The 15,812-nt window shown below is 51.2% G+C and overlaps 1 protein-coding gene and 1 non-coding gene across 2 annotated transcripts in view; both read left to right on the forward strand.

Moving 5' to 3' along the window:
* The window catches only part of LGR6 (leucine rich repeat containing G protein-coupled receptor 6), a 143,044-nt gene extending 128,302 nt beyond the window's left edge, over positions 1-14,742 (forward strand). The window contains exons 14-18 of the mRNA XM_033079937.1: positions 407-478; positions 1,175-1,300; positions 4,954-5,114; positions 10,592-10,672; positions 12,218-14,742. Of these exons, the coding sequence (XP_032935828.1) occupies positions 407-478; positions 1,175-1,300; positions 4,954-5,114; positions 10,592-10,672; positions 12,218-13,455 (1,678 nt within the window). The 3' untranslated portion in view covers positions 13,456-14,742. The remainder of the gene's footprint in view (positions 1-406; positions 479-1,174; positions 1,301-4,953; positions 5,115-10,591; positions 10,673-12,217) is intronic.
* On the forward strand, positions 4,590-4,693 carry LOC117007368. The gene has a single exon (XR_004420117.1). It is a non-coding gene; the product is annotated as a U6 spliceosomal RNA (small nuclear RNA).
* Positions 14,743-15,812: the final 1,070 nt, after the last annotated feature.

The raw sequence follows: 15,812 nt of genomic DNA on the forward strand, positions 1-15,812 counted from the left end.
GGCAAGAGACATTCTAAAATCACCTTCCCCAGACCCCTGGCCCTATCTGGCCTTGCTGCACCCAGCACTGTGACTGCACTGGGGATGCTCTGGTATTAAGGCATGTTGGCAAATAAATTCCCAAATTTACAGGAATTAAACCAGAGAAGAACCTTTTCCATTGATCCTTTCCCATTGGTCTCAGCAGACGAGCTCCTGCAAAGCAAACTCTTGTGCCCTCTGTTAGAAACCACCTATATACAGACCCAGACTTGTCTGTGGGGAGCTGCAATGGGACAGAAATTGCTGCTGACCAAGGGGCTACAGATCCCACATGTGCTCCCACCAGGGCCCTTGACCAGGTCAGTGTCAGCAGCTTCAGTGCCCTGCTCTGCTCTCTTCTTACTGCTGTGTCCTTGCCTTGCAGAGACCTGAGTTGGAATTACATCCAGTTTATCCATCCAGAGGCTTTTGTGACCCTGCACTCCCTCACCAAGCTGTAAGTTGCAGGAATATTTCTTTCACAGCGGACTATGGATAGGAGGTATCTGAGGACCTCAGACTGACTCCCTGGGCTACCAGAACACCTGGGATATAGATGCTGGAAGAGTGATGTGTTGAGGTGCATGTCTCAGCACTGATGTGGACAGAACAAATCCCAAGGTTTCCTATTAATACTATTAATAAAGGGATGATGAAGTGCAGAAGGGGCCATCTTCAAGATGCTCTCACCCTAGACACTGAAATCTCCATTTCCTGATGCCTTCATGGTGGCTGAGATGCCTCTAAGGAAGATCAGCACGATGGCTGTTTCTGCAAGGGTCACTGCAGACCAGCTCTGCTGGCTCTGGAGGGTCCCCAGTTCTCAGGCCCCTCTCTAAGACTCTTTGGTATTTTATGGGCTGAGATCTGCAGTCATTCCTGCCCTACAATGGAAGAAGAGATGTGTGGGGCACATATGTGCACCGTGAGGGAGACACCAGCCAGGGCTTTCAGCATGACCACTAACCCCAGTCCCTCATTTTCCCAAGGACTGCAGTGTTTATCTCCAGAGGCTCCTTGCCCCAGTGCAGCATCCAGTCCCATTTCAACATCACATCAAGGGAGCAATTGAGGCAGTGCCCTCTGCTTGGCTGAGGTACTGCTGTCAGCAGAGCCCTGACCTCAGTGTCCCTCTCTGCTTCCCCCTCACCAGGGACTTGACTGATAACCAGCTGGTCACGCTGCCCCTGGATGGTTTGGCTGGACTGACCCATCTGAAGCTCCAAGGCAACCCAGCTCTCTCCGAGCCCTTCACCAAGGAGAGCTTTCCCAAAATGAGGTACTTGGAGCAATGGCTCTTTTACTTCTGGTGTTCAGCACAGCTTGTATTTGCTAACAGCACTCAGCCTCCTGCTCTCCTCGTCCATCTCGTGCTTTCTCCATGCTTCCAGCCCCATGGGTAGAGTAAGATCCATCTGCTGCTAAGACATCTCAATATGTTCCACAGGAGAGCAGTGATGTGCTCCCAGGCCACCACCCCCACTCCAAACACACACACACACACACACAAGTGGAAAGCGTGGAACAGGCCCAGCTCAGGGCTCCTCTCAATGGAAAACATTCCCAGAAGCAGTTCTACCTAATGACATCCAGGTTTTCTTCCATAAACTCTGCTTGTGTGGCCGTGTCTTGTCTGTTATGGATTAATGAGGAGCTTGAAGGGATCAAACTGATCAAGAAGAGGCTGCAAAAGGCTCTCAAAAGAGCAGAGTGCTGTGCTGCAGGCTCAGACTTTCCTGACACTCCTTGGTTCCTAGGTCTCAGTGTGGCACCTGCCCTCTCAGATACCCATGGTCCAGAGAACACAAATTCCTCTCAGACAAAGTCATCTCTTGCTTGGGTGTTCCAGGGAGTTCCCTTCTGGCCAAGAATGCATGAGCTGATGCTCCCACTCATCCAGAATGGGTTCCCAAAGCTGGATCTTCTCCAGTTTACAAACAGGGCTGGGGTCACAGGTCACTGCACCAACACGGAGCTTAATAGCTCAGGCCTGAGGAATAGTGTGGAGCTCTCCCTCCAAGCTGCCTCAGCAGTGGTGCCTGCAGGGCTCTCTCTTCTGACTTTTTTAACTCATAGCTGGGATCTGCTACATTACTGTTTTCCAAATGCCAGGGGATTCCAGAAGCTTTTGAAGAGTTTTCTACACCCAAGGTCACATAACAATAGATTGGTTTCTTTAAAAGAAATATCAAAGCTCATCCCATTCCACCTCCTGCCATGGGCAGGGACACCTGCCACTAGCCCAGGTTGCTCCAAGCCTTGTCCAGCTTGGCCTTGGACACTTCCAGGGATGGGGCAGCAGCCACAGCTTCTCTGGGCACCCTGTGCCAGGGCCTCACCACCCTCACAGGGAAGAATTTTTTCCCAATATCCCATCAAAGCCTACCCTGTCTAGTAGGAAATGAGGATTCCTTGTCCTGTTCCTCCAGACTCTTGTCCAAAGTTCCTCTCCAGCTTTTTTCACAGAACCACAGAATCAGAGAATCATTACTGTTGAAAGAGCCCTCTGAGACCATAGAGTCCACCCTGTGCCCAATCCCCACCTTGTCACCCAGCCCAGAGCACTCAGTGCCATATCCAGTTGTTCCCTGAACACCTCCCAGGATGGGGACTCCACCACCTCCCTGGGTAGCCCCTTCCAATGTCTAACAAGCCCTTCCTTGAAGAAATTCCTCCTGATTCCAACACGAGTCTCCCCTGGTGTAGTTTGAAGCCATTTCCTCTCTCCCTGTCACTTAGTGCCTGGGAGAAGATTCCAACCCTCACCTTGTTAAATCAGTTGTGGGGAGTGAGAAGGTCCCTGCTGATGAGGGGGAGCTTCCTCTTCCCCAGGCTGAGGCCCCTCAGTCACTCACCATATGATTTACTCTCCAGATCCTTCCCCAGCTCCATTTCCCTTTTCTGGACTGACTTCAGCCCCTCAATGTCTTCCTTGAAGTGAGGGGTCCAGAACTGGACACAGGACTCAAGCTTTACCCTCACAAGTGCCAAGCCCCTTTAGGCAATCCAAGGGGCTCTAAGATTTCCCTGGAACCTTCTCTTCTCCAAGTGAACACCCCCAGCTCTCTCAGCCTGGCTTCAGAGCAAAGGAGCCCCAGCCCCCAGAGCATCTCCATGGGCTCCTCCAGACCCGCTCCCTTGTGCAGGGTGGGTCAAGTTCAGCACTTCCAGGGTGTTTCTCCTCTAAATTAGTTCCATTAGCATCTCTTGAGCTGGTTTGGATTTGTACCAGAGGAACTGAGCCTGCAGCAGTGCTTGAGTGAACCATGCCAGGCAATGGACCCATTAACATTCCCCAGATTTGGGGGTACTGCCATTAAATAGCCTTACTCTCGAGGCATATGTCTGGAGAAGTCATCTGAGAGCAGTTCTTAGCCTTGCTGGGAGGATCTGCACCTCCCTACCACCTTTCAATAATAGGATCTTATTTGGAGCTTATAACAGGAAATGAGCTTGTATACAGAGTTTCCAGACCCTCCCGGGGCTCAGCCAGAAATATTTGAGAACATAAAACAAAAGCATATTTTTAGAATATAGAGTTTTACCATATTTACTAATCTTGTCAGAGGACCTTAATTGTCTGGAAAACCTGGGATTCCTTTGCCTTCATCAGCAGTCTCCCTGACTTCCAGCAAAGCCAAAATGCAGCTGCTGACAGACAGCTTGGTATTGCATCCAGATGATGCTCAGCTGCTGTTGAATTAACCTTGTAATACATGCTTATAATTAGCAACTAACAATTCAACTTTCAATTGGAAATCAGACATATTTAAATAACTTGTTTCATTTGGGAGACCTGAGAATTCCCTGCCTGAGATGTGACTCCTGGAACTGGAGTTTGAAGGTGCCCTCAACAACAAGCAAGGGGAGCTTTGCTCTGCAGAGGCTTTTCCCCTTGAAGGATAAAAAGGATGCCTGGAAAAACATGGCCTTGGAGTAAAAATTGAAGACCATACATTGCATATTGGAGAGAGGGGCTGGTTTATTCTGAGGAGAACAGCAGAAGGGTTTTTAGGAGTGTGGTGGTTTAGGAATGGTATTTTCCAATTTAGTATTCCTGCTAAAACCAGGCACCACTCACTCTTCCCCAACTAGAGGCACAAAAGGCCAAGATCATGGGTTGAGATAAGAACAATTTACTGGAAACAGCAATGAGATAAGACACAAACAGTAACAGCAGCAATATTAAAAAGTAAAAGAAAAAAAGGTTATTTACATGGAAAGCCCCCAAAAACAAACAAATACCAAATGGCTCCCCCATCACAATTTCTCCTTTTCCCCCAGCAATAAGTAAGATGGTGCAGAATAACCTCTGGGTCCTGGTCATGTTCCCTCACACCTACTGCAAAAATTAACCCTGTTCTGGCTGGAACCAGGACAAGGAACTATCTGGGAGCTTTAGAGCAGTTTCCAAAGTTGGTGTTTGACAACATTCTATTGACTGACAGGGCCATAAGCACCACAAGTGCGTGGGTACAGATACACCATGGGCTGCCCTGGGTCTACATGGAGTCATTCCAAAGCAAAGTTCCTCTCCACTGTACCCATCACCACACAGACCAGCTTTTGTCATGGCAGCAGCACAGGTACCAAAACTGGAACGATACAGAGAAGATCAGCATGGCTCCTGCACAGGGACATCACAGAAATTCATGGAGTGTTCCATATTTTTTTGACTCTAAGGCTAGCTCAGCTGGTTTGAGTACAGTGCTAGCAGCACCAACATTGTGGGTGTGATCCCTGTGGGGGCCATTCACTTCAGAGCTGGACATGATGATCCGTGTGGGTCCCTTCCAACTCAGAATATTTTGTGACTCCATATAGGTGAGTTTCATCTTTGAACAACTGAAGGAACTAAGCAAAAAGTGCAAAGTAATGGAGAGTCAGGTCATGGAGGGGAAACACCCTAAAGTTCTGCTTTCCTCTGTGCAGAGTCCTGGAGGTGCCGTACGCCTACCAGTGCTGTGCCTACGGGAGCTGCAGCAGCTTCTTCAGGGTGTCCAGCCAGTGGGAGGCAGAAGACATGAGCCCTGAGGAGGAGGATCCCCACAAGAGGACCTTGGAACCGTTCCCAGGTCACATTGATAACCACTGTGAGTAAACAGGGCTGAATGGTGATGGCTCCCGGGGCAGGGCTGTGAACCTGGGTGCAATCCTGCATTTGCAGGAGTGGTGCCACTGTCAGAGGTGACACCTGCCTAGGGAGGGCAGGCTGAGCCTGCTTCAACACAGGCTTTGAACAGGCTTCGTTTGGTGGTCCTGCATGGAAGAAAGAGTAGATCTGGCACATCCAAACCTTCACAATGCACCCAAAGGACCTGGCAGCCCTCCACAGCATGGACATGTTTGTCAATGTGGCCTTGCTGGCTATGGAGGGAGAGTTCCCAAGGCACTGGAGGGTGGCTGAGGCTACCTGGGACAACTGGGCTTGGTCATTAGACTTCTGGACAATGTGGAGCCTTTGGTAGGACATCAGTCTTTTTTCTTACATCATCTAGAGGAAGGATCCTGGGATTAATCTGAGTAAGAGAATGAACTCAAAGATGTGGAATATCCCACTGACTGGAGGTACACTGACTGTGTGTGTGCTACTTTTGTGCACACACCTGGTGTTACAGCAAAAGTCAGGGTTAGGTGTGACAACAGGACATGTTTGGGGAGCACAGCACAGGGACTGGCCAAGGCAGGGAAGAAGGAGCTCCATGGTCAAACAGAACTTTCTGTGCAAGAGTCAGTATATTCTGTACTCCAAAGTGCAGCTCTGCACAGACTGCATATGGCCAGTTCCAGCAGAGAGTGCAAGGCATCCCTGCACTCCCAACCCCACAGCACAGCAGCAGCTCCAGCACAAGGCTGTGATCCCTCTGCAAAAGATTCTCAGAATAACAAAGAAAAACATGGACCTTTGCTTCCTCTGTAACTGCTGGAGAGTGCAAACAGCATTTCAGGACACAGTCTGGATACTGCTTCTATTTATATATTTGTGTAAATACAGTGCACTGGCAAAGTCTGAGACATCCTGTAGACAATTCCACATGGTAGATGGAGAGAGGGCTGTGCCCCTGAGAGCCCCTGACCCACCTGTTCTCAGGAGCACTGAGCATCCAGCCACAGCCAGTGGCTCTGCTGTGTCCTCCCACACCCTGAGCAGGCAGGACTGGACCTGGAGGCAGACACAGATAGAGCTGTTGCACGCTGTGTTATGGGCAGGATGACCAAGACACTTTGTGACACAGCCAGCAAGTGACCCACAAGCCCTGTGCTCCTGCTCCTGCACTGATCCTCCACAGCCTTAGATCAAGCTTTAGACATGCAAAGAGTCCAGCCAGAGGGCAGCAAATGTGGTTCGTGCTGGCATGATGTGGCTCCAGGAAGCATGGTAGACTTGGTGGTAACACTGGCCAGACACTACAGAGGAGTCATGTTACAGTCATTGCTGCAGGATTTTATTCTGAGCCAGGTCACTTTTTCCATCATTAATGCAGGCCATACTGCAGCAGTCCTGGTGCAGATGGTTGTAGGGTTTGCCCAGCAAATTATAGCATTTGTGGAAAGATCTAGTTTGTGACAAGGGGCCACAGACCTGCTTTTGCTCGGTGCCAAAGTCCTTGATGTCCCAAAGGATGCTCTCACCTGGCCAGGTCAGCAAACAAAAACCTACCACGGGGTCCCAGGCCTCCAGGCCAGTGTCAGCCTCGTGGATGGTGTGTTCATGGTGGGACTAAGGGGAATGCTGACTGATTCTAAGACATGAGACTACTTGCAGCTTGGAAAGGCTCCCGTTTTCATGTGTTAAAGCATTGGATCTGTTTTGAAATATCAAAGCACAGAGGTGCAAATGTAAAATGCTCAGGAACATCATTCTTTTGATGTGCAACTTTTGCAGATGACTTTCCAGACCTCCAGCAACAGGGTCTGCTCTTGATCATAAGGGATTTGTGATATTGCTGTTTTACTTAATTAATCATTGCTTTATTTCTGTTCCCTGTGCTTCCTTTCTGACGCCCACTGGTGGTATTCAGCTGGGTTATATGAACCTTGTAACACTTTCTCATTAAAGAAGAAAAAAGCTCCCAAACATTCCTTTCATGCAAGAGGGAAAGTGGCCTGCTGAAGAGAAGATGCCTCAGGGCTGTGTTGCAGCAGGGTCCAGCCAGGCTTGTCAGGGCACTCGGATACTGTGGGAGAACTTGTGAGAGGGACAGGGAGCACTTCCAGACAGCTCTGTCCTCTCAGCCTTGTGCTTCCAGTCCTTCCCAAATGAGTCCACAGAGCCCCAGGCTGGGTAGTGAAAGGCAGCTTGTCCCAGGACAAGAAATGGCTCACAATGCCCAGCCCTGCCCTGCCTGGCAGTGCCTCCTGCTGCCCCTCCTGCCCCCAAATCCAGAACTCATCCTGCAGACAAGCCCAGCACCCAAGGGACCACCTGCAGACACAGAGCACATATGGTGCCACGACCCCAAGGCCAGAGCAGCTCTTCCCCATCTTTCTAGGGCCCTGGGTGCCTGGGAACACCTCCTACACCTAAGTATGTCCATTCACATCTGAGTAACCTGAGCCAACTGAGACCCAGAGTAGTATGGTCAGTGCACATCTCATCATTCAGTCACCTTGTCAAAATGGATATTTAAGGTCTCACATCCAGCACTTTCCACATTTGGGATATCATAGAATTCTAGAATTGTTTGGGTTTGGGAAGTACCTTGAAGCTCTTTTTGTTGCCCCCCTGCCATGGGCAGGTACACCTTCCACTACCCAAGGTTGCTCCAAGCCCCATCCAGCCTGGCCTTGAGCACTTCCAGCAGCCACAGCTTCCCTCCAGCTCTCTTGGAACCCCTTTAGACACTGAAAGCGTCTCTAAATCCTGGGGCCTTCTCTTCTTCAGGCTGGGCAACCCCAATTGTCTCAGCCTCTTTCATCACAACTGGCAGTGTTTAGCAGACACCCCCTGCCCCAAGTCTGTCCCCTGTGGCTGGGCAGGAACACAAATATGGCTTGGGGGCCTGTCACCAGGACAGCCCCCAGCAGCCCCCAGCAGCTCCCAACAGTGGCTGCAGAGGAGGGCAGGAAAAGTGCCCTGGGGCACTTCCATCACCATCCCAGCACCTCCCTTTGGGACCTCTGGTTTGAGGATAGAAAGGGATGTATTCACTTAAGAGCATGTGTTTGCAATGATGGAACAAAGCAATGAGAAGTGAGAAGGAAGCACATGTGTAGGGTTATCCTGGGCACTGGGACACTGCTTCCCCCAGCCCAGCACCTCCAGCAGCTCGTGAAGTTATTAATGAACTTCTGCAACCCTCTGGCAAACCCTGCAGGGTCCTTACAGATACACTTCTGTCATTCAAGAAAGCTACTCAAGACCCAAAACAGGACCTGCCCAGGCCCCTTGCAGCCACCCACCCTGAGGAGAGGACAGGTCCCTGCAAAGCCCAGGGACTGCCCTGGCTGAGAAGGACAGGACAGAGGGAACAAGCAGACAGTACTAAGGGGGAAAAGCATTCAGCCCAGTGTTTTCTGTTCTACCCCTTCCCCAGCAATTCTGCTCCTCTACTCTCACTTGGCTTTGGTACAGGGCTCCTTTCTCATGGAAAGGGCACTATTGGCAAAGTGTATTTTTCCCATAAGACCCCAGAAAGTGAAGGCACCTCAGCAAAATTCAAATAAATAACAGTTTCTTCAAAATCAATGCAGCCTGCCTTGCTAGGACACAACAGCCATTTTCCTTTCTCCGCAGTTTCCAGGCTGGAGGGGTTGGGTTCCAGCAGAGAGAGGTGCATTTTTCACTTTGAATCCCACTGTGCTGACTAAGGACTGCTTTGTAATTCCCAGCAGGCTCAGTAGTCCAGGCAAAACAAAAGATCTCTCTTCATTACATGAAAATGTTCAACCTGGGCTTAAAACCAGGCTTTGAGGAGAAAATGGATGGCACAGGTTACTCTTTCCCAAGGGCTGTGTCTCAGCAGAGCACAGAGGAGCAAGCCTGTGTCTGTTTAATTCGGGTACCATGACTGCACATCACAGCCTCCGCACTGTGGCTGGAAAAGACACTGGAGATTTATAAGACTATAAAATACAAGGATGAAATATTTTTCCATCCCACTGTGAGTGTTTCCTTGCCAGGCTCCAAAGCAGCAGTAATATTTCAATTCTTATACAGACAGATTTTTAAAATGACCTTTTTTTCCAACGCTCCCTGAAGCTGAGAAAGCATGAAGCTTGTCAGGAGGCACTAAAGATAGCACGTTATTTGTCATCATCCTTTAATCAAATAGTCCCAGTCACATTTTCAAACACAGGCAGGGAGCACAGCTCAGAGAGGCACCACTTGTAAACAGATTAGACATGTAAATCCCACTCAGATCAGCCTTATCTTCAGTGCTGTGGAAATCTGCCTTCCTAGCCAGTGTCTAAGCTGCCAGGTGCACACCTGGGCTCCAGCATCAGTCCATTCATCCAAGGGAGAGTTCATCCCACAGCCACAGATCCAGCTCTCTGGCTGTAGCAAGAACAAAACCACATCCTTTCCCTTTCCTCCCACTGGCAGAAAACCCTCCCAAGATCTCCACTGGGAGCTGAAGGCTGTGCTGGTGCCATGGGATGGAACAGGGCAGCAGGACAGCAGCTGTCCTCACTGTGTCCCAATGCTGTCAGCCAGCAGGACTTTGGGAACAGGAACAAGGAACAAAGCAGAAAAGCAGAAAAGCACATCATGCATTAGACTGAGAGAATGCCATTCACCCTGGTAACAACCTACACTGAAAACACAGCTGAGGGCTTGGTCCCATTCCCTCCCAGCAGCTTCTTCTTCTGCCTGACCTTCAGCTAGCCCCAGCCTGGCTTGGGGTACAGCTGCCAGCATGACAGAGATGCTGGTGCAAGGCTGGGCCAAAACCCCATGGATGCAGAATCTGCAGCCACAACAAGCAACCAGTCTGCCCTCAGCAAATCCTGGGAACATCCACAATTAAAAAGAAGGTGCCATAGCCCCAAGACTTTACAGGGCATAAAACAGAGCAATAAACGTTGTGTTCCCTTGTCTCTTTGCTGCTGAACTGTTTGGTGGTAGTGGCTGGTGACGAAAAATTTGTGCTGCCAGAAGAGGCTGATGGCTCCCTCTGAACAAAGCCCCAAAATCCCTGTTGATGAACAAACATAGGACAAGGCCTGCCCAGAAAGCTCCCATGGAGAAGATGCATTTGAAGGCTTTGTGTTCTGCAACCACACAGGCTGGAGTCTTTCTTTACTTTTTATTTAATAAAGAGTGCTGGGAGGAGAGAACCACAGTCACACAGCTCTGGGATCTGGGGCTCTTATACTTCAAATATTGGGAGTAACCTAAAAACAGAGGGGTTGGCTACACTGCAACCCACCAACATTTACAAGCTCTCCCTCTACAGCAGTGACTGCAGGGGACAAACTGTACACCAGCAGCTACTTTGAACTTGCAGGCTGGGAACTGGCTGGGAAGGTTGGTGTGGAGGACAGGCAGCAGCAAAAGCTCCTGGCCCAGTTAGCTCTGATGGTTTTGTTCTTATCTGAGCACCATTTCTTGTTCTCTCCTCCCCAGATGATCTAGATGCAGATGATCTTCAGTTGGACCTTGAGGAATCGAAGCTGTACCCCACTATTCAGTGCACACCAAGCCCCGGTGAGCAGCCAGGGAAACCCTTTGAACAGAGTTGGGATCCTCTGAGCTTCTCTAAATCTCCAGGGTCCCCCAAGACCTTTCAGATCAGAAGCCTGATGGGTTGGGCTTAGGCCAAATGGGGGACAGGTAAGGAGTTTGCTTCTCTCCTCCTAGGAGAGGAGGCCCAGGTCAGGATAAGCTGATCAGGAACCCTGGGTATCACCAGCTCCTCCACCCACCAACCTGCTGCACTTAGACCTGGCTCTCCTGGTCCCTTGCATGACTTACACTTGGCTTTGTCTCAGCCAGCCTGGAATATTGCAAGGCAGGGCCTTGTCCTGATGTCCTGATCATACCTATGGCACTGCAAAATGCAGGGATACTTTACTGTTTCCTGAGGAAGGGAGAGCAGGGAGGCACTGGACTGCACATGCTGGTTGGGACTCAAGGAGTTTCCTTTCTGATTTTGTCCCTGTTCATAGCTCAGTGGGGTCCTACACAAGGACACCTGGAAGCTGGAGAGGTCTGTCCAGTGCTGTGGGACACTGGCAGGGACAGAGTTTTTACCAGTTGTTACACCGAATTTGTTGCAAAAGGAACAAGATTTCAGCTGAGGGCATGTCCTGCTGGCACTCTGAGCTTCACCTCCTTTGAGGTGAAAAAGATTTCTCCATTTCCTCTAATTTTGTTTGCTCTCTACCACCTAAAATTTCTACTACCCTGGTTTTGTTTTTGCTGAGCTACTCACTGAAACATCCCAATCCTTCCCAGAGGAAATTTTATGCCATTGTCCACTCTCTCTTTCCCCACTTTCCTCTTTTTTTCTTTGGAAAACAACTTCTAGACCAGTCCTCTTTTTACCCCTCCATGACCTTCCCTTACTCACTCCTCCATGCATCCACTTCTATTCTTTCTTTCTTTCTTCTGATATCCTTCCATGTTCTGCCTGCCCAGACCCCTCTGTCCCTTCTGGGCCACACCAGCTCCATCCCTTTCTCCCTCGTGCTCAGACACTTCACCTCATGGTGCTCATCCCCTCTGTGCAGGGGCCATTCATGCAGAAACAGACACCTCTTAGCCAGGGTCTTGAGTGTACAGAGAGAGGTTGGCAGTGCCAGAGTAGGATGCAGCATCCTGGCAGATCTCCACACCACCAGCTCCCAGGGGGAACATGAGAAGGAGCAGGCAATGGTAGAGGGACCCAAATGCCAGGCTGACACCAGGAGTGTTGGTCGGTCTGCAGTCATGACATTTTTACGTTTTAGGAGCACTGATCAGTTTGTTGTTTCTTATGTTTTATTTTGACCTCTCCCTGCACCTTTTTTCTGCCCTAGACAAGACCTGAGACGATGCCAGAGGCACTCCAGGGTGGGGTCAGGAGCACAGGGGAGAGCCAAGAGGCAGCTGCAGAAGAGGGTGGACAATGTCATATTTTCCTTGCCAGCCCTCAGCACTCATGTGGCTGAGGGGGCCAAGAGGGCTGGGACACGGCCACCACTCTGGGCAAGCAGCACCACTGGAGAGAAGCAGTTTCTGCTGGGTGTAACTTTGGGGTTTGTCTTCCAGGTCCCTTCAAGCCCTGTGATCACCTGTTTGAGAGCTGGATCATCCGCCTGGGAGTCTGGCTCATCGTTCTGGTCTCGGTGCTCTGCAATGGGCTGGTCATCCTGGCTGTCTTTGCTTCTCCCAGCTACCTCTCCCCGGTGAAGTTCCTTGTGGGCTCCATCGCTGGGGCCAACATGCTGACAGGCATCTCCTGCAGCATGCTGGCCCTGGTGGACACCCTCACCTACGGCCACTTTGCCCGCTACGGCGCCAGATGGGAGACGGGTGCAGGCTGCAGGGTGACAGGGTTCCTGTCCGTGCTGGCCTCCCAGGCTGCCATCTTCCTGCTCACCCTGGCTGCTGTGCAGTGCAGCCTCTCAGCCTCCTGCGTGCGGGGCTACGGAAAATCCCCATCCCTAGGCAAGGTCAAGGCTGCTGCCTGTTGCTGCCTGTTGCTGTCCTCTGTGGCTGCCGTTCTGCCTCTCTTCTCCATTGGGGAATATGGAGCATCCCCTCTCTGCCTCCCATACCCCATTCCAGAGGGGAAACCCACCGCCCTGGGCTTCAGTGTGGCCTTGGTGATGACAAACATGCTCTGCTTCCTGACTATCACCGGCACCTACATCCGACTCTACTGCAACCTGCTGAAGGGGGAGTTCAGCGCTGTTTGGGACTGTGCTATGGTCAAGCATGTGGCCTGGCTGATCTTCACCAACTGCCTCCTCTACTGCCCAGTGGCCTTCCTCACCTTCTCCTCTACCCTTAATCTCTTCCTTATCACCCCAGAGGTCATCAAATCCGTCTTCCTTGTGGTCCTGCCCCTGCCTGCCTGCCTCAACCCCTTGCTCTACCTGCTCTTCAACCCCCACTTCAGAGATGACTTCCGCCTGCTGAGGCAGAAAGGACAGGACAAGAGCAGCTTCCCCCAGTCCTGCAGGGCTGATGACATGGAGAAAAGCTCCTATGACTCCACCCAGGCTCTGGTGAACTTCTCTGACATTGACCACACGTGTGAGACACCTGATTCCCTGGGAGTGCGCCCCATCCTTGACAGCTACAGCTTCCCCTCCATGACGCTCATCCCCTGCCAGCAAAGGGTGGGCACCAGGGGGAAGGAGAGGGGCTGCTCTGAGCATTGTCCCTGCCTCAATGACAGTGAGGTGCTGATAACTTCAGAGAGCCGAGATCTGTCTGGCAGCAGCCTCCGGATAACCTTCTTCCCCTCCCCGCCCACGCCGCCCTACACATCTCACTTATAAACCTCCTGGGAGCAGCCGTGGGAACGGCCCCGCAGCACACGCCGAGGGCCAACACCAGTGCCGAGGGGCCAGCAAGGTGGCACAAATTGCTCCCTGAAAAGCACCAGTACAACCTGTCTACCCTCATCCCCATCATACCTGCCTGGGCAACAGGCACCGCTCTGCCAGCTGCCCCTGGCCCAGAAGGGCTCTAACTGAGCTCCAGACACTCAGGGCTGGCCATGGGAGGAGACAATCCCTGTGTGAGTCTCACTTCTGCTAGGAACTGCCTGGGAGAGAGTACCACTGGCTCAGGAAGAGGGTCAGGGAAACCCTCCTCCTGCTCACCCTGCAGCATCACAGCCAGGAGGAGCCTGCAGTGAAGCCAAGCTTGTCTTCGCAAGGCAGAGACCTCTTGCCATCGATCTGTGGCAACCCCTGGAAATGGCCAACAGCAATGACATGGACATCCACAGGAACCCCAGGCCTTGTCCTCTAGGGCCCTCTGTAGGTCCCACGCAGCCAGGAAATGGGCTAGTGTCTGTTTCACACCACCAAAAGCAGCATGTTCGTGTGTACACCTGAGTTTTGGACTGCCTCTACTCTGGGAATCCCCACTCATTCACTGGGAGCCACGTGGGTTGGACACAACTCTCACTTCCAGCCAAGGCCAGGAGCTGAGGATGCTCAGTCTTTCAGTCTGACCCACAGTGTCTCACAAGGGCTCTCTGAAACCCACAGCAGCCAAACCCAAACAGTTCCCAGAAAAACCCATGTGCTCTGCCTGAGGTCACTCAGCAGCACAGAGCCAAGGCACCCAAGGGCACACCAGGCTCCCTCCAACTTTGCCCTACCCCCCTCCAAACAGCACAGCACACCTGGGGCACTCCTGTCTGTAGCCACCTGGTTCCTGGTCAGATATGGTGAAAATGGGGTCTGGCTGCTGCCTCATTGCCCCCAAACCTCACTCCTGGAAGAGGTTCTTGGTTCTGGGTACATGTCCCACACACAGTGTAGCCATTTTGGGGACTGCATATGCCTTCTCCTATTTTAAGTGTAGGCAGCTGGTGTAGAAGGAGGAAACAGAAAGCAGCATTGTGGGATGGTGGCATTAGGAGGACACAGGCCACTGCAAACAGCCTCAAATCCACTCCCTGCAGCTCAGGGATCTCCCAAATCCATTGACTCCATCACAAACCCTCCCAGTGCCACCCAGTGCAGCAGGGAGCCCTGTGCTCAGAGCTCAGGCCCTGGGCAAAGCTTTGGTTCTGCTGACGTTACTGCAGCTGTTTGTCACTCATAAGATAATAAATGAGCGCCGTTGCTGACCAGTGGTTGGTTTCTCTCCTCTTTCATGTGAGGAGCACCTTGGTGCTTCTCTTGGCATCTGCTGCACCTTGGGTGTCATCTGTTATTACCCAGGTGAGAACTGGGAAATTGTGCTGTGCCCAAGTGAGCTGACACCACCTTCTCACCCCTGTTCTCAGGAGGGACGAGCCAAATCACACCTTTATGCAGCAGAATTGCAGCACCAGGTGCCTCTCCAGTCCCATGGAGACACTCCTATGAGCTGTACCTGTGATCTGCTGCTCAGGGCTTTGAGTCCATGAACAGGACAGAGGCTGGAGCATAGAAGTGTAAGGACATCACATAACAGGGTCTCCCATGCAAGGCCAGAATCACCAGCCAGAACCTGGCTCTGCTTCCCTCCTCTGCAGGCCTGTGGTCTTACCTCAAGATTAAAAACTTGAGAGACAGCAAGAGATCAGAGGAACAAGATCCTAGGATTAGAGAAGAGGGTGGGAACCCCAGGTTTAGTGACAAAATCCAAAGCTCTGCTACAATTTTCAGGTGGGAACTGTGAGAAACATGGCCTGTTGCGAGACTCGAATCCTGATCCAGACTTCTGATATCCTACACCTGCTCAAAATATGTTTTCATATTTGGCTCATTAAAAACACAGAGCCAATTTCTTCCATGTCCTTAGGGCTGCTCACATGCACAGGACTGGGAAAAACTCATCCTAGGTCGTTTTTCAGGACCAAAATGCTCATTTTGGAAGTGGGATCAACATCCTAGAGTAGGCCAGAGGAGGGCTACAAAGTTGATCATAGAGATGAAGCACGGGGAAAGGTTGAGAGAATTTAGATTGTTCAGTCTGGAGAAAAGAAGCTGCAGGGTGACCTAACTGGGGCCTTCCAGTACCTGAAGGGAGCCTGCAAGAAAAATGGAGAGAGACTGTTTACAAGAGCCTGGAGTGATAGGACAAAGGGGAATGGCTTCAAACTGACAGGGAGTAGGTTTGGTGAGATATTGGGAAGAAATTCTCAGCTGTCACAGGGTGCCCAGAGAAGTTGTGGCTGCCTCATTCCTGGAAG

This window comes from Catharus ustulatus, chromosome 25 (assembly GCF_009819885.2).
Source record: "Catharus ustulatus isolate bCatUst1 chromosome 25, bCatUst1.pri.v2, whole genome shotgun sequence".
Lineage (NCBI taxonomy): Eukaryota > Metazoa > Chordata > Aves > Passeriformes > Turdidae > Catharus > Catharus ustulatus.